Source organism: Vidua macroura, chromosome 6 (assembly GCF_024509145.1).
Source record: "Vidua macroura isolate BioBank_ID:100142 chromosome 6, ASM2450914v1, whole genome shotgun sequence".
Taxonomy (NCBI): Eukaryota; Metazoa; Chordata; class Aves; order Passeriformes; family Viduidae; genus Vidua; species Vidua macroura.
Genome location: NC_071576.1, coordinates 6899224 through 6922501, shown reverse-complemented (window position 1 = coordinate 6922501; position 23278 = coordinate 6899224). Strand labels below are relative to the sequence as shown.

Here is a 23278-nt window from a genome sequence, read left to right as displayed (position 1 = left end):
GAGCAATTTGTTGCTACTGTTTCCACAGTTTTGGTAACCAGCCAGAAAGATTTTCCCTGCATTTGTTCTATGTTTACCTCAAACCCAGGTTTGCTCCCAGCCTGTAACCTCTGCAACACCACAGAGAATTAGGCATTCCTATCCTTTGCTGGTGACCATCCCAAGGCCCAGCAATTGGAAAATTTATAGTGAACTAGTTGCAAACAGGGGGGGAAATAGAGATAAACAGCTTTCTGTCTGTCATGGGGCTGACAGGGGAACATCTCCTCCAAAAACAGCAATTCCCAGCATGGCCCTACACATCCCAGTTTGAGCCAACACAGCCAACCTCACTGCAAAGCACGGACCAACCAGGCCCCACTAGATCAGTATCTGTGCTCTGAGCAACAATTGTGTCCCAAAATAACCTTTTAAGCATAAATAGACCAAAAACTTTGATCAGAAGAGTGCTCCAAGATAACCAGATGCATTTTCCAGGGATGTTTCACTCTTGAGGCTCAGGAGGCAGAAGGGTAACACACAAAAAGTCACCTTCTGCCTCCTCTTGGGCACTGCATGCCACTCAGACTGTCTGGACTTCAGGTTCAGGGTTAAACCTCTTTTATCATCCCAAATAAAGCACCATCCCCCCACCTTTCCCAGTGTGAGTTCCTGGGGCAGACTTAGGCTTCTTCACCCATTCCACATGCTCATGCTGGTAATGGGGTGAGTGAAAGAGAAAAGCCTCTGACCTGAGAGATCACTTTATCCCACTCTTCCCTCATCTGCTGCTGGCCTTCACTCAGCTCAGCTTCACCCCTTTTTGATGACAACACAGGCAGAAAGGGGATCTTCTCTTGGTTAAATGTTTCCATAAATGACATCATTTCCTAGAGATAAAATAAAAGAGTAATTCACAGAAAACATCAGATGGAAGCTCACGGAGCCAAGTCCTGCCTTTGAGCACATTGGTATGAGCTCCATTAACTTCAAAGGGTGTGATGCATGCAAAGGCAAGACAGCAAGAGGCATTCCTGTCTCCAGGCAATATTTGGGTCTGAAATTATAGGTGCCATTCCCTAAGTCTGTATTTAACATAATGTCAGTGCAGTGAGAACACAGTTCTCCCCTCCCAGCAAGAGAAAGGGAAAATTCCTCCTCTCACAGCTCCCCATGGGCCACTTTATTACAAACTCTGGCTACAGTATAAGCCAAAGGAAATTTTGCTTCAGCACAACCTGGAGCCAGCAATTCAACTACTCCTCTATAATATTAGCTGGGTAAAACCTACTGCAATTAGCACAGAAATTGCAACAGTAACTCTGTGAAGGGCCTACGTGCTTGAATCTTGTCCAAGTCTTCAACTACATCAATTAATTAAGGCACTACTTTACTCTATACAAAACCTTTGCTCAAAAATGAATATCTTTTTCATAACAGAGAGAATTTTAGCCTACCTATCCTTCAATCATATGAGGGATTTAACAATTTCATCGTCAGATTCCCAAGTTTTTTTTAAAAGCTTGTTTAACACTTCAGTTTAGGCAATGAAGATGAAAAATATTAAAAACATTCACAGAAACAGAATCTTTCTATAGAACATGAAATGCAACTTACTTTGTACTTCTGGCAGTATGTTTCATTCTCTGTTTCCACCAGCAGCTTTGCTAACTTCTTCTCCTGTTCAGCCAACCAGCCCACAGCCTCTCTTACTTTCTCCTGGTAATTAGAGCAGAAAATTTCATTTTTCCATTTTGCAAGCATTGTTTTTAATTTACATTGTGCCATAAAACAATACTCATTGAGCATATGATAAAGTCCATTCAAAGCTATTGAAAACAAATAATAATTCCTGGGGACCCTGATGAGTTTTGAGTCAGGCACTATTACATTGCATGGACAAAGTTTTAAACCTGGCACCTGGATATATGAAGACATCAAAGAAAGACCTGACTGCAGTTGTACTGAAAGGAGATTATCAGTATGTGATTAACCAATTAAACTCTCATAAGAGAATATAGAGAATAGAAAATGTGGGTTTCTGGTCAGTGTTATCTGTCAGAGGCAACTTCTGTCCACTTTACATGTCAGCTACCAAATTTAAAGCTGGTTGTTCTCTGCATCTGCACATCTGTCTGCCTCTCCTCCAAAGTTTACACAGACTTCAGAGCACACATGGAGACAACCAAGCTTGAAAATGTCCTCTGCAATAGTTAAATGAAAATGAAACAACCTGCATAGCAATTCCACCTGTACGACCAACCAAAAACCTGTAACATGGAGTTTTTTTATACCACACAGGAGCATCAGAAGGTTCCAACCAATTCAGTCCTGTCAGTAGCAGAATCCAAGGATCTGCTATGTGCTACTGACTCAGATATAAACTGGGCAAAGAACACACTCATTTGAAAATGCCTCAGTGATAACCCACACAACATACCTGCATGTCTTCTTCAGACTCAGGCAAATTCTTGGAGTATTGCAAAAACTGAGCCACATAAGTCATGATTGATTTTTCATCCGGATTCACAGTGTCAACATCTACAAGAGCCAATACAGCATTTACATAATTATGCAGCCTTCGAGGCCTGATCACATAATTACACACTATGCTGCAGTTATTAAAACACATTACCATAAACATGTTTATTTTGCAACAGCTCACTTAACGTGCCACTGACGGAAATTAATATGTCATGAACATTATTTTTTCCTTGGGAATATTTAAATGAACATGATTAAGTAATGAAAAAGTTTCTCCCATGAACAGGAAAGTTTCATATCCTTTCTTCTGCATATTGCTCCTGCAATTCTTGCCAATTCAAAAATCCTATAATCCCTAAGTACAGCTGATGTTTGTTATAAAATAAGGAACCTCAGGTTTGAGCATTACAGCCAACATCAATGTTCCATTTCAAACTTAAGCACAGTCTTATAGATCACATTAATCTCACTCCTAATAACAAAGATTTTTAAAAAGCTGATCATTTACCTTCAGGCTCCAGAAGCCGTGGGATATTCAGCTCCAGTTCTGCAATTCTGAAAGCCTCTTTCAGGTTTTCTTTATTGCTTCTGGCTTTTGCCTTCTCCAAATCAACCAGACCTGGCCTCAAAGTTTGGATGATGGCTAAAAAAGCCAGTCCACTTCGCCAGCTGGACTTGAAATCAGTGACACTGACAGAGCCATGCCTATCCCAGAAATGAGTGGAAACCAAATGTTAGGACAAATTTAGAAATAGAGTATAAATTCAGTAAAATGGAGTATGAACCAAATCCAACAGCACCCTGCCACTGAACTTCTGCACAAGTCAGACAACAACGCAGTACTACCAATCACGATTACTTATTTTTACAAGATGAGTATTTCTTTTTGTCTTCTACTGCATTCTGAAGATAAAGCCTTGCTCATCCAAATTCTCTCTAAATATCACTTTTGTGCTCAACATCTATGCATTCTATGGGGTGGAAAAGCAACAAGTAAAGCACTGCAGAATATGTATTTGTCTGTAAGGACACCAAGAACTGGCATTTTAGAAAATCCAAATCTTAAAAGTGATGTATTAGTGCAGGAAGAAGTATTTTTTTTTTTCTCTTAATTATCTTTGTGTCCTTAAATCATCGTTTATTAATGTTCACAGCCTGAATAGTGCTGTGAGGTGCCCAGCCATGCAGGCCACAGTGAATTCTGGGACAACTTTCCAAAACCAGCCTGTATGTTATGAGTATGTTACAGCATGGAAAAGATGTGGGGTTTCAGGCAATCAAATTCAGTCATAAAACAATGGGCCAAGTCTTACAAGATTTGTTTGTTTACCAAAAACTACAGGATTCACTGGCAACAAAATATTTCAACATAATGGCAGTTCAGAAATGAGACTCCAAATCAGACAGCAATGTTGCTGAAAAACAGGCAAAAGAAAGAGGAAGATTATGTGGATAAAGAGCTGTTTTTGATGTGCCAATTAATCTTCTGATAAAACACAGCTAGAAGGCAAACCTCAGTGCCATTCTACTGGCAGAAAGTGTCTGATGTGCTGATGAAGGCCTTCATCTCCCACTAATAACATGGAATATTGGTAGGATTTTATTAGAAAATAAAACAAGCCAAAAAGCTGAGGAGAAAGAGTTGACATTACTGTAAAGCATATTTGGAAGATCCTGGAGTGAAGCAGCAGCCCGTGAAGAAAATGTAAATATCTCTATCTGCTCTGGACTGTGTGCTGTGAGCAACCCCCCTGAAAGCAGCAGTGCTATCTGTACATCAAGCATAGGGAAACATCCTGTTAGAATTAAGGACTGGGACCATCAGGATTAGCATCCTTCTTTGGGATCATGCAGTGTTTTGACAGAAAAGCATGAGCTGTGGGATCACAGAAATCCTACATTTTCCATTAAAAAAATATTAAAAAATCCTTGAGACTTTGTGAATCAGTGCCAACCATGAGGATTAAAAGAAGTAAAGCATGTAAACATTCCACTAGACTTATCACACAGGAGCCCCTAAAAAAGGAAAGCCAAACAACTCAGATTACACTGTTGTGTTTAATTAGTAAGATGAGCTTCACTTTATTATATTTAAAGGGCTCATGTCAAAACATTTAGGCCCTGACTGATGCTGAAAGTACTGGTAACCACAAGTGAAAGTTAAAGAATTTTCTGCTAAGCTGTCACTAAGTCTTAAAAAACAGGAGTAAATGTCACCACATTTAGAGGAAAGCAGTGATACAAAGTGTAACATGATAATTGTAAGTCTTGGATGGAACTTACAGAGAACATTGTTCTTTTGCCCACAACAAAAGAGCCTTTGTAGCAGACATCTTCCACCTCTCCTTAATTTTAGCACTTTTTTTAGCTGATCTGTTTGCCTTTGGAGAGGAGTCAACGGCACTTGGACAATCAGGTGAAGGCTGATTGTAGGTACAGGCAAGTGTCCTGGCCAGTTCTTCAATCTGTCAGAGAAGATGGGAGACTAAATGAGGCTTCAGTGAGAGACTCCCAAGGCACCAATGGCAGAACAGCACAGAGAACCAGACAGGACTCAGCCACATGTGTAACAGTAGCTTCCCTGGCCCCCAAACTCAAACCAGGCTCTTTAATCTGCACAACCTGAACCATTTCATGCTGAATTCCCATCTTTAGGCAATTTTTGGCAGAATATATTCACCCAAAGACTTCTGTGTTATGCTGTGGGTACCAGCAATGACATCAAGGGACCTTCTCACTCAATTTCCACTCTAACCAGTGACAGCAGCCCATGGCATTGTGTTTTCTGCTGTCAGGAGTGACATGTTCTAGGCATAGTCAGAGTTTGCCTGCTCATTCAGAGTGCAGGAAAACCTACCTGATAGACCTCAGAGATCCAGAGAAGCCTGGTTTAGGTAAAAAGGTAATTGCACAGGCCATAAGCAGCACAAGACTCTTTGGCATCAAAGTACCTCTACCACAAAAAATACGGGCTAAATATTTTCTAAATAATAGAAAACTTTGTTTCTTAGCGCTCTCCTGAGCCCCAGTCACCAGTCAGTGCATCTACATTATTTCACTGCTGGGTTCTCCCTAGAAGCCAGCTTGGCTCCAGCACCCTTGCAGCCCTACACAATGATTAAATCAAGGCCCTGTGCTTTCACACCTCCCCATAACCTCATGCCATGCAAGGTGCACACTGTAATTGTATAAGAAACATGACTTTGACAGCCTTTGTGTTATTTCAGGTGCCAGTACTGAAACAAACAAACAAACCAAGAATTGTACATTGTAAGCAAAGTCAGCACAGAGGAGCGGGGCTGCCTCTGAGAGATGGATGTGCCACTTCACTATCTGCCACTATCTGCTGTTTTTGGAGTTCAATCAATACAGACCTTAGATAAACAAAATTTAGCCCATTTTTTAACTGGTTACTCAAAAAAAAAAAAAAAAACCTCAGTATCTTTTGCTCCTACCATTTGCAGCTGGATACTGTTCATCACTGCCAGCCCTGCACTGGTGCATCTCCTCCTTGAGATGTCACTTCCACATGTCAGAAAATAATCTTTTGTTCTGTACGAATTTATCTTATTTAGCAATCATGTAAGTCAACACATTTTTGTGATTTTCCCCTCTACTAAAACTCTCTTATATCATTGAAATACTTACATGAAAATGAAATATAATGGTCCAGATTAGGCCAAGCACAATGGAAGGTTTTCCTTCAATAATGTCAGCTACATGAATATTTATGAGCTTCAGCTAAGGAGGGGAAAAAAGGGATCATTGTTAACAAAGAAAATGTTCCACCAGCTAAACTGGCTTTAGTTGTGAATTTTGAAGTTAATACTCACTGATCTGCTCTTTAAAAATGTCAAAGCATTTTCTATATTACTTCTACACTGGAAGGTATTAAATCCTTTTTCCCGTGGCTGCAAAGCAAAAAAAAAAAAAAAAAAAAAAGTTATATCTTCAACTGCAAAAATTAATTTTATTCTATATTTTGAAAAGGGAAGTCCGGCAAAAATTCATAAATTACTTTGGATCAACTTACTTCAGCATGTTTCAGAGTCAATGGCATAAAAATAAGTTAGTTGGAACTACCTCTATGACTCCAGAGGGATGATTCATATGGTTGCACTTAGGCATATCCAGAAATCTTTGCTGGAGTTGACAAAGGATTGAGGTAATATTTTTATTACTCTTTCTTACCAGATGTTGACCTGAAAGCACTTCCAACAGATCCAGAAGCAAATGTCCTTGCTGTATGTCTGTGTACAGGTCTGAGACAACGTAAGGAGGGGTATGCTGCAAGATAAATTTCAATCTTTTGTCATTTTGAATTCAACACACTAAAAAACATCACAGATTACTCTGCTGTTAAATAATGTTTAGCATCCTTTATTTTTTTCATTAAGCTGCAATAAAAATCCTGCATCTAAACAGCCACATCCTGCTTCTTCTAACCCATTACTATGTTTGTGTCTTATTCCCTCTCCCTTGTCCTGCCTCTGTGTTTTATAAAGATAATTTTAGGCCTCACTTTCAAGCACTCACATTTTTCAAGGAGGTCTGGGGCAAAAGAAAAAAAAATTGAGAAAGGAAAAGCTAAACTAGGCAGTTAATTCATATTTTGAGATCTTAAGTACAAATTTGAGTATAGAGCTGCATAATTAAACCTCTTTTCACCCACACAACATAAACTTATCATGAGCTCAGCAGCTTCTGCTCAAGGAGGGACCAAAACCAAATTATTTTGTTTTCACCTGAGCAAGTCAGAGCCCCAGCACATGCTGCAGGAGCTGTTTCTGAGAGCTTAAAGAGCACTTCCACTACTGTGTGGTTTGTCTTAATACTTACCAGACACTCAGGTCATCTCATTAAACTCATGTTCTTGGATTGCATAATAGAATAACACTTACCTAATCCCATTAAAACCAACTGTAAACTCAGAAACTCGTAAAACCCTGAGACGTGCCTCAATCCACCACAAGTTTTACCACATGAGTAAGGAGAGTGACATCTACACAAAAACCACCTCATACAAATGTCATTGGACATGTCCCAATACGGTGCTGTTGCACTTACTAAACAAATGCTTCTCAAGGCTACTTTTCCCATTCAGTGCCTAAAAAAACTTGTACTAATTTTGTTTGTTCCTAAAAAATTTAATCTCTAACCAGCATATCTGAATGCAAAAGGCATGTCTTTGCTAAAGAACCCCCGTTTACCTTTGCCAATATTGAATTTATCCAACTAGTGAAGGTTTTCTTCTGTGTAAACTCTCGCTGGACTGGAAAATAAAATCAAGAAAGAAACCAGAGTTAATGGAAAAAATGATCAGGTTTTATTCTTCTTTCCCAAAAAGCCACATGGTATCCACTTCAAACCCAAGGTCTGTTCTTCGAGATATAAAGTTACTACTTAATATCAATTTTTCTCAACTCTTGTTTTATAGCTGATATTTTCTTGCTTGCTGAGTTGCAAAGACCTCTACAACCATCAAGCATAACCTACAGGATGCAGAGAATAACTAATGAAGGTTTTCTCAGAAGCTCAGCAAATACAAAGAGCAGTGTGAAAGCATAATTCTACAGAGAAGTATGTCTGCAATTGCTCTGTCCAGTCCTAAACGTTCCTTCAAGGACTCAGGGCCACCATCAGTACAAGATACATCCTGGAAGTTGGGAAAAGCCACGCATTAAGCTGGATGCAGGCTGGAGTTAGGTGATAAATGCTCATCTGTAGGTGAAGCTACACCATGAGAAATCTTTGCTGACTGAAGGGCTGGAGAGAGTTAGGAGGCTGTCATGGGGAAAGACAGCCTCTACCTGCATCCTTTCCACTGCTGGGCCCTCTCTGAGGTGTACAAATTATTAATCCAGCTGATGCCTCAGGTTTTAGCTTTTGTATTTTTCAGATTCTGTGCTGCTTTAGTGTGTAGTTCTGAGCTTCATATTAAGGGATGGTAAGCTCTCTTCACAGAGTAGGGAGACAAAACAATTCCTTCTCTAGCTGGGGACCAAGGATAAGTGATCCAAATTTCAGGCCCAAGAGCATAAACAACATGGGCTGAAGAGAGAAAAACAAGAAGGATGGGACTTCATGGGCTGGAGCTGTAATCGGACAATTAACCCCAATATTATGCAAGTGGACCAAAACTTATAAAAGTGAGAGAACCTGTGACTGGTTGTCCATTTTGTGACCATTTTGGGTTCACCTGGAGTGTAGCCCTGGCTGGGCTCTTGTGCTGCCCAAGGTGGATCCATTGAGGCCTCCTAATAAACACCTACTTTATTCTTTAGCTCTGTCTAGCCTCTGCTGTAGGTCAGCCTTGATAAGGCATCACAGCCAAAAAGGAGCACACAGGGTGTTAATACAGGCAAGAGGAAGAAGAAAGTGCTTGAACTTGTGCTGCAGCAGAAAACAGTGAAATGGACTCAAAGCATGACCCAGTGACACAGAGGAGCAGCTCTGCACCCAGGGCCCTCGTGGTGCCACACAGTGAGCAGCCACCAACCAGAGCTCTGCAGGGAGACAGGGAGCTGGTTAAGCCCATGTTTCAAAAACCAGAGTATTTGAACAGCTTCTCACACTTGCCTGTGGGCAGCAGAGATGGAGGAAAGTCCAGTTCCCCCAGAAGGTGAAGCAGAGGGTGAGCAGCAGAGTTGGAGCAGAGCAGCTCCCCAGCCCCGTCAGGGGCAGTGTATTACCTGACTTGGCAGCCCATGCTCCCTCCCAAAATATCACTCAATTTCCAAGACACACCACAAAACCCACACATCCCTAGGGGCTGGAAGTCTGAACACAGGTCTCAGGTGACAAACAGAGGTGCTGGCCCCTGAGATGATGGACTCACATTTGCCACCATCAGCCATCCCAAAGGCTCATGAGAGCCAGCCTAACACAAACTCCCTTTTAACTCCTTTTCCACTGCAGCCTTGACTGCAAGCATTGGCGCTGGCTTCCCAGAAAAGGCTTGCATGGAGAAATAAATTTGGGAGACAGGGTGGGAACAGACCATCTCTTCTGCCTCTGAAAGCGTGCTCTTGCGCAAAAGATTGAGAGAGGGCAAGCTTGACATTGTAAGGAATGTGCAAGACTTCTCAGCAATAAATATGTATGTTTTGGTAGGCTGGGCAGGATGAAGGATACCAAAAATACCATGCCCTTGGGGGAAAAAAAAAAAAAAGTTGACTGTTCTGCCCATGAAAGTGAAAATGCCACTCACAGGAAAATACCCCACGCTTTACTACACTCTAGAAATTAGCAACCACAAACCCCAGCCGTGGGGTCTTTTCATGATCCAAGACAGACCAAAGGAGTTTCTGGGCCGCTTCATCAGCTCATGAAACACAGAAATTCACTCAAGGATAACCCAGGCTCCTGCTCCTCACCCCACAGGCTGCCTTCTGCCTCGCTGGGCGGGTGAGCAGCAAGAAAAACATTCACATTACCTGTGTGGAGCACTGCTTTGCATCCTGTAGTGAAGACATCTTTCAACAGCCCTCCGCTAATCTGCAACACCACCCTCCTGTCAGAGCATGAAGCAGACAGTTTCCCCTGCTGGCTGGGTTGTTTTAGGATTCTTTCTAAGCATCACAAGATTGCCCTCAAACAGTAAGATGAGGGCAACCTTAATGGACAAAAACGACACGACAAAATTGGTTTTTTTCGGAAAACAGAAAATTCAGTGTGCACAAGGCACACAGACCAAACAACACTAAATGCTCACAGGGAGGACAAAAATAGCATGGAGATACTGGCTTCATGTTAGCACAGGAGCCAACCCCACCCTTCAGCTGAACACCACGTGGGAGCCAGTCCAATTACCCAACCAGCAATTATTGAGTCGCTGCGCTCAATTTTATCAGGCAGGCAAGGCTGGCATTGCTAGCACTGAAAAGGGACAGAGAGCAAATATTGACTGCTCTGCCTGACGCCAGTGACTCCTGCAGCTGCAGCTCTTGCCAAACACACACTGCTGCTGCTGATTTGAAGAACTTGCATTTGAGGTCAGTTACAGATGGTTAGGATGAGCCACTTGGCCTTGTTTTGGTTGACATGCATATTAAAACGCTTCATTATGCAATAGGGGCCAGATACTGCAAGTGTTGGTTCACGTGGGCAGCTCTCAGGCAAATGTCTCACCTGGTGAAAGTACAAGGTGGTTATTCCACATGTAACAGCACCTTAAACCCTTCACAAGCTACCTAACACAACCCACTGGGCTGTCCTCCAAGCAGCTGCTGCCTCTGCTGCAATGTGCCTCTTTTTTCCTACCAAAACAAATAATAATAATAATGGAATCTCTTCCCGAATTAATAGCAGAACTCCATGCTTGCCAGTATTCCCCCAGCTTGTAGTGCAGCAGTCAGGGTTTCTGTGCCACACACACTCAGTACAGATGTGCTCCTGGCACCGTGGCAGGCAGTTGTATTGCAATTTTCAAGCTGAATGTATTTTCCCTCCCAGCTCCCCCTCCAATGCTGCTGCTCAGAGGTGCTAATGATTTAATCAGGCTCTCCAATTCTTATCTCCACCACGTGGTTAATTAATACAGATTTTTATTTTTATGAGGGTGAATGGATTCTTTGTTAGGCCTTTTTGTAGGACTCTAACTGACCTTGGTTTTCTCTTGCCCTAGTTTTCAAAATGTCACTGACCTAGAATAAAAAAGCTACAAAACCCCCCAAACCCTGATCACCCTCTTTACTTTGGGTCAAAACTCACTAAGCTAAAAAGTGCATCTGAGAGAATAAGAACCTGGTAATCTGAAAATACCCAAAATCTATCACATTTCACCCTGTGTTAACAACTCTTTAGGGAGGAATAACACATACAAGCAATGTGTCACGTAGGATAGCCAAAAATCAATGCACTCTGCTGGACAATGACTGTTTTATTCAGTAATGAGCTACCAACAAGTGCTACAAATCAGGCTGATCATTAGGAGTACAGGGACACGGCAGGGACCATGTGAGTGCTGAACTCTCCCAGGAGGGAAAGGAGAGCAGCAGCACTGCCAGCCACTGCTTTACTCTCAGCCTTCCTTACACTGGGATGCAGAAAAAACAAGACTTAAAATTAGTCTACTCTCCCCTTCTGCCTTTCATGCCTGAGGTGGGGGAATGGCATCTGCAAGGAAAGCATCATCTCCTCCTTCAGCAGGGAGCTGGGGGAAGCAAATCACGGCAGAACAGATGCAGCCTGTCCATCCACAGACATCAAACAGCAAAGAGGATTTCTTCTATCACAACAACTTGTGTATCACTGCCAGTGGACAATTTACAACTGTATGGACTCTTTTAAAAAAAAAAAATAAATGTAAGCAATTACTTTAATGAGCACAAGCCTGTCTGTCATCTTCTCATCTCTGTTTCACCAGGAGGAATTATCTCTTGTGTATGATATTTTTGTATCTTCCTTTCACCACTGAGGTCTGCAGCAGTGTGCAGGGAGCTCATCAGCAACAGATGAAGAGAGCTGCTGTTCACAACACAGCGTGTTCACAACCATGTATGCAGGGACAAAGGTGGTGTTGGGCTAACTCCAGCCCCAATGCCCACAGACAGCCACAGCACCTTCCTTATTTCAGTTTCATTCAAAATAACAATTTCCACACTCCCTGACAGCACAGCAGAATCAGCCAAAGGATGGGCAGCAGGGATAATCAGGAGAGCTCCTTCAAGACAGCATTGCTGGTATGAACTAATACACCAAGCAAGTACATTTTTTAAATGACTGGAACCATCAGAAGAACAATTAAGTACTTGCAAATCCAAGGAGAGAGTGAGCAATTAACCCCCAAGCCCTTTGTAAAGTTCCTTCCCTTCCACCCAGCAACAGTTTCATGTTCTGCAGACAGGAAAGCAGGAAAAAGACTTATTTCCAGCATTTATGTTCAGCAACATGGTGTTAAGCAATTAAAAACAAACACAGAATTCTTTGTCAAGATTGAGAAGTTTACCCAAAACCCAATGAAGATGAGGAAGATACCTCTACAGGAGGAATGGGTCTTTTCAAATCCAAATATACATAAATATTAACTAAATCACTACTACCACATCAGTGAAGCAAGTGGAAACTTTCTGCACTACTCATTATAACCTCCTTTTCCTTTTGAAAACCAGTTGTTGAGTTTACCACAAGTGCTGCTACACCACAAGTGTCTTCACACCAAGCTTTGCCCTCCTGGCTGTCTTAAACCTTTTTGCTGTTCTCATCATCAGGATGCTGGAGCAGCCCTGGTCTCAATCACCACCGTCTTCCCTGCCACCACAAAGTGATGTTTAGCATTCAGGGGCATAGGCAGGTGGAGATTAAATTCTTAAACAGCACCAAGTCACATCATCTACATATCAACATACTTTTGAAGATAAACCTTCAAGTGGCTTTTCTAACATTTTCAAGAAAGTGAACAGTGAAACAGGGATCTGACTGTAGTGACCTCACAGGTGCCTCAGGAGCCATCCACTCCTTCGGCACTTTAATTCCAGTTTTTAACCAGTTGTGCACCAGATAATGCATTTAACAAATTGCAGTTTACCTAGCAGGGAACACTTTTATGCAACTATACAATCTATTTTTTATGTTAGGCGTGTGAAGCAGACAAAAATACCCATGACTGAATTTTTTCAAGGCAGTGTCATGTGTCAGTTGCCTCTCCAGTGCCATCAGCCCTGTCACATGCCACGAAGCTGTGCAGTTACAGGAACTGAGAAGCAGCTCCTCACCCAGGCAGCATAAACTGGGAATAAATTTCTGTGCAGCTCCTATGGGAGCTTTTTGTAAAAGTCACTCTTGTAAAACTGTAATAATTATTTAATGGACTTTCTTAAATCGTTCTGGTAAAGAAAAAAAAGTGTAGCTGCAGTAAGCAAGTGGCCCCATGAGAGGAGATACAGAGTTAAAACAAAAAAAAAAAAGCTGAGTAAGAACTATTCATTCACCTTACCTCTGGATGAATTAAGAGGGTCTCAAAAAGAAATACCCCTTTACTCAGAGATGAGTACAATCTTCTACAAGCCACACAACAAAACCTATCCGTACACATCTCCATAGTTTCAATTACACTTGAACAGAAATCATTCATGAAGGATTAGACATAACTGCATGAAAATAATATAATTCATGTTTTAGCACTAAACTCTCTTCAAAAACAGCTCTCTTCAAAAGCTCTCTTCAGCTGTAGCAACCACATTCCTATATTATCATGCTTTGGGTTACAGTAATAAACAGTAACACACACACAGATTAATAAGCACAGCCAAAAATTAGGACCCCTGCAGTAAATTAAACAGTGAAAGAGTAAGTACATGTCCCAAACTCCAAGAGCTAAAACACACTCTTGTGTTTGAATTAGCTCAGCAAGCATGAAAAGAGAAAACAGAGTTCTGTACAGGCTTGGTGGGAAGTGCCACACACAGGGGTCTGTTTACTATCCCAGGGAAGACAGGGAAGGATTTGTGCATGGGACAAAAAAATCAAGGCTGAATCCTCCCACAGGTAGAGATTTACATTCCAGAAGCAAGAAATAATCTGGCTTCAAGGTGCACAAACCCTGCAGAGCTCCTGCTGCAGCCACCCATCCGCGAGCAGCCACGCGTTCCCCTCGCTGCAATCCCGTAGAGCTCCATCTCCAGCAGCTCCCAAAGCTCTGCCAGGAAACCCTTCTCTTACCGAGCAGCTGACATCATCTCAAGTAGCCAAAGGCAATTTTGGATGTTGACTGTGCCCTCCTCAACTCCCAGAAGGATGAGCAGCAGGCTGACCCCTCTCTGGGGCAGCCTGTGATGCAGTGATGGGAGGGAAACACAGGAGGAGGAGACACAGGACAGGGATCCTGCTTCATTCCTCCCATGCTCATTGCCAGCCAAGCCCTGAGCTCCTGCCTGCTCCATCCTACACCAAAAGCGACTTCAGGTTTCAAACATGGCCCATGGTGCAGCAAAGCATCTCCCTGTCGAGCATCCTCTGTTCACCAAAATGTTCGCAGACTGCCTGGCAGGAGAAACCCTTCCCTTAAGTATTCCCCCACTGGACATAGCCATAATAGGTCCAGCTCCAGGCTTTGCACCTGCACTTTTACATGGCTGTGCAAGGATTACAACAAAGCAATTCTGCAGCTGCTCTAAGTTGTGCTGCATCAAAAAACTGCAAAGAAGCAGAGAGTTGCTGAAGGAAAGAGCCCAGATAATGCTGACCTTAATCTGATTAAGTTTTATTATAACATCTGGGACAGAGGGAAGGGAAAAAAAAAGAAAATAAAAGAAGCCTGCCAGTTCATGACATCATGCATTTTCATAGCAATTTCCATTTTCTTGGCAGGGAGGGAAGGGGTAAGTATTACTCTCATCTGGATATCAGTTTGAAAACTGGTAAAGGTTAAAGAGCAATACATAAATCTGAAAAGATCCATATATAAGGGTTTATATTCTTGCAGCTTTTTACTTCAGCCTCACGATTTTGTGACTATCTTTACTGTCTGGAGATGGGGGCATTAGAAAACATTCTGCTTTCATTTCTTCACTTATTTTCTTCATGCTTTTCAAGCTTCATTAAGTCTCCTTAAAGTAATTAACTGACAAGAAAGATGCACTGAGAACTAAGTTACATAATTACCTATTTTCCAGTGAATTTCTTCATGGCATCTTCTAGGCCAAACACTATTAAGGAAAGTGAATGCTCACCCTTGAACACTCTTCTACCTAAAAACCCACTAACAAGCTTTTACACTATTAACCAACTAGCCATAAATTATTAGGGATTCTATAATAATTAGGACTCATAAGTAGTAAACTCTCCACTAATTACTTAAAGGAGCTTGTTCTTTCCCTCTCTTTTCCTTCTTTTTCTTCCCAAAAGTGCTGTCCTCACAGAAGACTAACTTAAATAACAGTCAAACATACCTAAAATAACATACCTACACATGGTAGGAAAGGAAAGAAAAATAAAGCTAATGATTTTGTTACATTTTTTAGGGATAAACTTCACAGTGTTATATGACCAAACCAACTGACACATTAAGTTGATCTTGCCCTAATTAACCAAACTAGACAAGTGCTCTATCCCCATGGGATGCCTTTCAGGAATAATGGAAGACTGGATCACAAAGAATTAAAAAGTAGATTAAAATATATCTAGCCTACATCCAGACTAGATCTCACTCCTGCTTTTTCCTTTATGCACGTCTCCTGTTAGGCTCTGTATTATAATGCTGGACATATCCTTTGAAGCTATATCCCAGCAATTTGAAAAAGGAAATCATAGCAAGTTTTGCATCCACCTGCAGTCACACAAAATGTAAGCTGCTTTTCTGATAGTTATAAGCAACTATTCCTTGAATCTGAAATTTCTCTCACTGATTTAAAGCAGTCAATATCGCCAGCTGCTTCGCAAATCTCATCTCAAGATTCCTATTAATGGAAAAACCTGTTTCCTTGAGTGACCCTATTCTTCTTATTTGACCTTTGCTACCGCAGATCTGTGAGCAGAGCTGCTAATGGTCCCTATATGTCATGTCAGGGAGCGTGTCTTTGGTGCTTCCTCACAGCTGTATTGCCATTTGCTCGTCTGACCCTGAGCAGACGCTGCAGCGCCACAGCTCCATACACAAAATGTGTCAGTACCATTTGTTGTGTCTTCCATCATTACAAAAAATTGCTCCTGTCACTTCTAAGGGATATCTCTGGATGTTTTACAACAGCCAGGCACAGAGAGCTTGGGCACAAGATTTGCAGTGCATTTATTTCAGCACAATCTAAGAGCTCCATTTATTACAGCAAAGTAATAATAATACAGTCATTTCAGTTTTACTAAGCAGGGCTCCTTCAATGAGATACTGACCAAAAAACTCAATTGTTTTTCAACACAAACACCAACCTGGCTTTTCAGAAAAAAAAAAAAAAATTTGAAAGTAAATCCCTGCCCTAAAAATGGCATGTAACTTCAAATCTGCCTTCAAGCTGAAGAGTGTTTTCCAAATCTGTTTCACAACAACAGCAATCTCAGCCTTTCTACCCAAGGCTGAGTTTGACTGGCACAACAAATGTGTGTCTGACAAGCTGTGCTTGGTGCAAAAGTCAGACTAGCTCCTGTCTGCTACAAGTTTTTGCTTGTTCTCCTGAAAATGCAATAACGAAGCAAAACGGAAGAAAATTCACCATTAGAGACACTTGGCTTTGGACTGCTATTAACACTCACTCATCAAAACACATGGCTTCAACGACAGCATTAGTGCAAATATGGATCACACAAGTGACTTGGCAGAATATTCTTTTGCACCATCTGTTTTCAACATATTTGCTCTCCACGAAGCACCATGGAAATTTCATTGCAAGGGAGTTAAAAGGAAACAGCTCTGTGGAAACGGGAGTTAGTCCATCCGTTCTAGGATGGACCAGGCTCTAAACACATCAAAACCAAGTTTTTCAGCAGGGCTAGTCCTGCTGCCTGGACTTGCCCCCTTGATAGCCTCCATGAATATGTTCACAGCAAAGCCAACCTTCACAGAAAATTCTTATAGAAGAAAATTCAGCATGTAAGTTCTGAGAGGCCAGGTCAGATGCACTCATCATCATTTAACTGTCCAGGTAGATGACATTAAACTGAAATAATTAAAAATCAGCATTGAGTGCTTCCTTAACAAGTTATAAGACATGACAAGCGTTATAGACTTGACCCATAAGAAATTTGTTTAGAAGCCACAAAAATTATCCCCACTTATCCCCACTGGGATATAGTAGTTAAAAACAGAAAAACAAAAAAATAAAATAGTAGTGTAGAAAATAGCTTCATTAAGACAGCTCAATGCAACCACCTAAGTGTCAGCAAGCTGAAAACAAGGAAACTAATGAACTGGCTTGTTTTCATGCTGGTGGTTCCTTTCCAAAGAGTTTACAGCAACATGTATTCTGAGTAACAAAGCATAAGAACCAGTGAGCACATCAGTACCAAAAAAGGCAACTGATCTGAAAATATCACGAGAAAGTACTGTAAGAGCTTATCTGTCATTTCCCTGCTGAAGCCTCTCTCCTGAAACACAGAAACATCTGCAAAGAAGCACAGATATGAGCTAACTACACTCACCATTACCCCAGTTTAAACAGGTTTCTCAAAATTCCCTTCAACTTGTACACACAGCCACAGATTTTTGACAAAAATCTAAATTAAAAAGGCACAGAGAACTTCAGTGACTTACCTTGCAGCGTTAGATGCAGATCATCTATTTCAGAGGAAGCCTGCTCCTCTGTTGATGCAGATGACTGCTCTGATGCCATATTGAATTCTATGGTGATTCTTCAATCAATTTCCAAACTGAAATTATATTTAAAAAAAAAAAAAGGAAGAAAATCAGTACAGTTTTACATCAAAATTGATGATGCTCAATGATGATGTGGCACCAACATACACATTTTGTTTTGGGTTTTCCTCCCTTGGTCAGCTGTTCCCTCAGTAATACAGAATAAAGTGACAGTTCCCAGTGCAGGAACACAAGCTTTGGTCCTTTGACTCATTTCTAGCAGTGGCCAGCAACACTCCACAATACAAACCAGGATCCCAGTGGGTCTTGCCATGAAAACAAAAGCACCAGGATTAGGAAAATTCAAACACCATTACTTTCTTTGAGAAAGCCAAGGTGACAAAAGCTCACATTGCCTTCTGCAGACTGGTAGCTACCAAACCTTGTTTTTTTAATCCTTTGTACCTTTCAGTTCTCCCTTCCTGCCTGGATAATTGTAACAGAATGGAAACAATTCAGGCAGAATCTGCAAAGATTAAGATGAAATGAAAAAGCAGCAGTTACCATATGAGAATCAACACAACTGCTGTCTCTGTCTGGTACCTTTTTCACTCTTCAGACCCCATGAAGGAGTTTCTTCTTCCAACTCTTCCATTTTCCTCTCCCTGGATACCTCCCCTATCCCTAATGCAACTTTAGAAAACAATATGCTCTATCTTCCTTAAAAAACTACAAGTGATCCTTGTTCTGCAGTATTGTTCAACTTGCCCCACTGTAGGAAGAACTCAATGCTTAAGATAGAGACTTATTTTTACCAAGAACTCAGAAGTTAAACATATTCAAAAAGTAATTAAGCTGAAATTAAATTAAGGGCTCACTCTTAAACAAGCTTTGTTACCTACACAACTGTAACCTTTTCACCAGAAGCACTAGAATTTCCACACCATATATTAATAACTCATCCACCAAGTATATGTCAAAATAAAGGGCGTGAATAGATGAGTCAGGAAATACAACATTAAGGAATGCCAGAGAAATTCTTACATCCATTCCCTTGTGCACATGAATCATGGGGCAGCCTTTGTTTACTCCACTCTATACTATTTTTCCTCACTCTGTCTCCTTCACTGAGCAGAAAGGAGAACACGCATTTCACAAGGAGCTCTTCAATATTTTACTTTCCTCACTCTGAACAATGTGTGTCCCTGTGCTTTATCCAAGAGCTGACAGGATTATTGAGTCCCTCCCAAGATTTTCTATGGTACTCACCACCCCAGCACCTGAACATTTCACAAACATCAATCAATTCACATTTACAGCACCTACGTGAGACCAGGGGTTATTGCCCACATTCAGAATCACAGCACACTCTGGGCTGGAAGGGACCATCCGTCCAACCCCCCTGCCATGGGACATCACTTTACTGATGACAAGCAAAGGCCAGACAGAGAGAAAAAAAAGGCAACAAAAAAAGTCTCTGGATTTCCAGAGAAATAGGTATTAGCTGATATGGCTGAAGCACTGATTCCAGTTGCTGCAGTGACCAGGCAGCACTTCTGCAAGTCACCAACAGCATACAACTGCAACTCAAGGCACCAGATGTGAGCAAGGGGAGTCCAGCTGGGGCAGGTAAAGGTCAGACCTCTCTGGATAATCAAAAAACCCATATTCTACAAGAGTTTGGCTTGCCTAGCAAGCAAAAATAGGAGGAAAAGGACTGATTTGATCTTTGGCTGGCACAAGAACATGGTGATATAAACAAGCCAAGCCTTGAGGTTATGATGGAAATCACAAGGTATCTATCTAAATTAGCCAAGAAAGCCAACAAAATGCTGGGCAGCACAAACAAGGGCATCACCAGCAGAGACAGAGAAATCACTGTCCCACTCTGCTCAGCACTTGCTAGGACACCTGGAATACTGGGTGCAGTATTTGGGACCACACTGTACAAAATATTATGTGGACAGGCTGGAGAGAGAAGAGCACGAAGATGAGTGGGAGGCCTGTGTGGGGAAATGGCTGAGAAAACTGAGTTTGCTGAGCCTTGAGAAAAGAAGGCTAAGGGGAGAGACCTTATTACCATGTTCCAGTGTTTGAAGAGTGCCCACAGAGAGGATGGGAACTCCCTTTTGACAAGGGGTCACAAGGAAAACACAAGAGGTAGTGGGTACTGCTAGGGAGATTTTGATTAAACACAAGAGGAAATTTTTTCATAGAACTATCACTCATTGGATTCATCTCCCCAGGGAAGTGGTGGATTCCACAACATTGGCATTGTCATGATTTGACAGGGCAGGATGATGTGCCATCTTGTCTGGACCATGCTTTTAACACAAAATATTGGACAAGATGGTCCTTGAGGTCCCTTCCAACCTGGAATTCTATAAGAAATACTGGGCTCTTACAGGAACTGAGGATGGGCAATGGCTGAGCAAGAATCCAGTGCTCACAGCTATGCCCAAGGCAAGGCAATCTTTCCGGGGAAATTCCCTTCTTTTTTGTCTCAGGATTATGCAATAAAAACCCAAAGTCTGAAAACACAAAATGTCAGGTGGCCTTAATGTTTTTTGGGTATGAATAAGTCTTGAATTTGGTTTTTTGATCACCACCTTGAAGTTGATGACAAATGGCCCAAGTGGGATGTATGTAAGCAAACTCCCAAACAGTGGAAACTTCCACATCTGTTCAACTTCAAAGCATCTACATTTGAGACAGTGACATGGGCAGAGCCAATTTACATTCAAGTAACCTGCATGATGCTAAAGTCACTGGCAGCACAGTCCAGAGAAAAGGAGCAGGATTTGGCATTAAAATTCCATTATAATAACAGGAAAGTATGCAAGAGCCTGAACAACTCTGATGGACACTTCATAAACAACACAAAGTGTATTTTTAACCTTTCTGTGACCGTTCCTCCTCTGTGCCCAACCCTTGCCAGCTACAGCAATAGTGCCTCTTTTTACGTGCTTCACTGCACTTCATGTAATGGCACCCCAATCAGTTCAGTAAAGCAGTTAAAGCTAATAAAACTTCCAGGATTTCAAAGCAGAAAGCATATTAAGGTCTAAAGCAGGAATAAACTTTATTTGTTACTTAATTTATTAATTAATTAACTTAAATTACAGCACATGCTCATAAGTAAAGAAAAGCATATGCTCTTATATTCTTTTAAAGTCAATTTATACCCTCCTTCCCAAAAGGATGAGAAATTTTAAAGTGTTTTCTTTAAACACAGACATCCACTCAATGAATCCACAGTGCAGGTTATGAAGACACACAGATAATACCAGGTAAATTTATGCTGAAGCTTTCATGTCCTTCAAACCCTCAATTCACCATCCAACACAGCACATGCATTTTGCCCTGCCCCAAGAGAAGACTCCACAGCTGCTTTGAAGGGGAGACACAAACACAGTCTTGGAGGACACACCTGCAAGGATTAGTCTTCTTTAAAAGGTACAAGGTACAGATTGTCTGAGAAGGGATTATACAGGGATAATATGCCCACTTTGTCCACCTCTCTGCCCCAAATTTCATTCAAATACAACATTGTCAACTGTAACTATATCATCACAGCCTCTGAGGAGTCTAAAACAATCAAGCACTCAAGAGTCTAAAACCACCAACCAGCAATGGTTTTCATTGGCAGTAGGAAGGATCATCTTTTCTATTTCATATTTAACTCAGTTATTTTGTTTCATAACAGCTCAATGAACTGCAGAGCTAAACCAACCCTTCCCTTCCAAGAAATGCTGGAAGACTAGGAAATACATACCCACAGTGTTGAAAAATAAATCAAATGCTTTCAAACTACACTTTGTCACTGGGGATAAAGCAAAGGTGAAGGGAATGACCTTGTCTCTCCCTCTCCCTCTCCCTGGAGAATTTAGCATTAATGTAGGAAAGCATTAAGTGCTTTCACCTTGGGATAGCCTGTGAAGTATCACAAAGAGGCAGTTCCAGGCACACTGGGATCTTATTTCCAGTAGATTCATTTCCTGTGGATTAATTTATGTGAATTGCACCATTGTGCAAACTCATCTTTTCTCCAACACAGGGAAAGTCATACAAGAAAGGTGCCATTAGCAAAGTCCTGCTGGAGAAGAAAGCTTCCCGTGGTGTTCTCCATGGGGCAAATTCTTGGCCACCTGGGCTCATTCCACAGCTCAAATGGTTAAACCATCAACAAAAGCTTTCCCTGTGATGAGGGCACTCCTGAGACTCAAACCCTTCTTCCTCTACCTCTCCAGCTATTTCCACAACAAGCACCTAAAACTACTGGTGGAAATTATATCAGCACAGTTGTACCACATCAATTTTAGTGTATTTTCCCTTCCTCTACCAAATTCAGCTGATATTAGCCAGCAGATTGCAGAAAATCCTGGGCATTAACATACACACATAGGCACACTGATAAGAGAGAAACCCATGAGCAAGTAGCAGACTGCAAATCTCAAGGAACTAACCTGAAAATAATCATACCCGGGCTTTGCATTCCATTATCATAAGAACAGACAACACTGATTTAAATACCTGGTCTCTAGTGAGGCTTAAGTTCTAATGACACCTAAGAGATGCTCTTCTTAAGCAGAGTCTTTGTAAGGACATTGTCTCAGAAGAAAGGGTGAAAAAAAGTTTCAGATGGATTTAGAGGATTCATTAGAAAGGATTTCACAGCCTTAACATTAGTTCAGATCAGGGTGGTTTGCAAACCTTGGCTTTCAGCTGTTCCAAGTACCGCAGATGGCAAGATTCCATGGCATGGAAAACCCAGCAGTTACACAGCACGCTCCTTGCAGTGAAATCCCTGCCATCTTCAAAAAACAATGCCTGTAACTACAGCTAAAACAGGAAATGGCTATTTCATCAATTAATTTAAAGCCATCTCTACAAAGCAGCTGTGCACAGTATTTAGGAAGCAAGGCAAATTAGTATTTTCCACACTGTCCCAGGTAAGAACCTTTTTAGCCCCCGAGTTCACAGCTAACTTGTGCACGTCCCTGCACAGATGTACCCTCACAGCCTTCCCCAGGAGCCAGTCTTGAAAAATCATATGCCATGAAATTAGCTCAGTTTTGCACTCCTTGAAGCTGAAAGCAGCAGATACCTTGCAAACAAGCCCAGCTAGAGGTAGCTGAACATTATAACCCACTGTTAGTAAATCCCTGCTTCATTGGTTTTGCCTTTGGAGATCCATGCCCCATACTTTCCCAATTATGTTGGCTGCATGCTTTCCACTGGTGTTGCAATAGGAATTGCAGACATCTTTTCATGGCATCTCCAACTGCTTGTTTTTACTTTTCCTCCTTTGAAGTGCCACTGATTATTTATGACCCACTCAGGGACTCAAAGACCTGCCCTCCACAGAGGCCTCTCCATGTAAACTGAAGTCTGTTCCTAGCAACAGATTATTATTACTCATGCACTGAGCCAAGCCAACATCATGAACAGAAACGGCAGATTTTTATCTTTGGTGAACCAATCCAAAGGAAGTAGAGCTCCACAGTGCTGACCAACTGAAGACCCTTTCCTTTTTGGCTATTAACAAAGATCTCTGTTTATTTTAGATTCAGAAAGAAGAAGCAACATTCA

At 41.5% G+C, this 23278-nt stretch overlaps 1 protein-coding gene across 1 annotated transcript in view; it reads right to left on the bottom strand.

Moving 5' to 3' along the window:
* Positions 1-17723, bottom strand: part of SYNE2 (spectrin repeat containing nuclear envelope protein 2) — a 158916-nt gene extending 141193 nt beyond the window's left edge. The window contains exons 1-10 of the mRNA XM_053980791.1: positions 17645-17723; positions 7674-7735; positions 6655-6750; positions 6297-6374; positions 6112-6204; positions 4747-4928; positions 2972-3168; positions 2420-2520; positions 1597-1698; positions 732-869 (exon numbers count right to left, since the gene is read on the bottom strand). Of these exons, the coding sequence (XP_053836766.1) occupies positions 732-869; positions 1597-1698; positions 2420-2520; positions 2972-3168; positions 4747-4928; positions 6112-6204; positions 6297-6374; positions 6655-6750; positions 7674-7735; positions 17645-17723 (1128 nt within the window). The remainder of the gene's footprint in view (positions 1-731; positions 870-1596; positions 1699-2419; positions 2521-2971; positions 3169-4746; positions 4929-6111; positions 6205-6296; positions 6375-6654; positions 6751-7673; positions 7736-17644) is intronic.
* Between the last annotated feature and the right edge of the window lie 5555 nt (positions 17724-23278).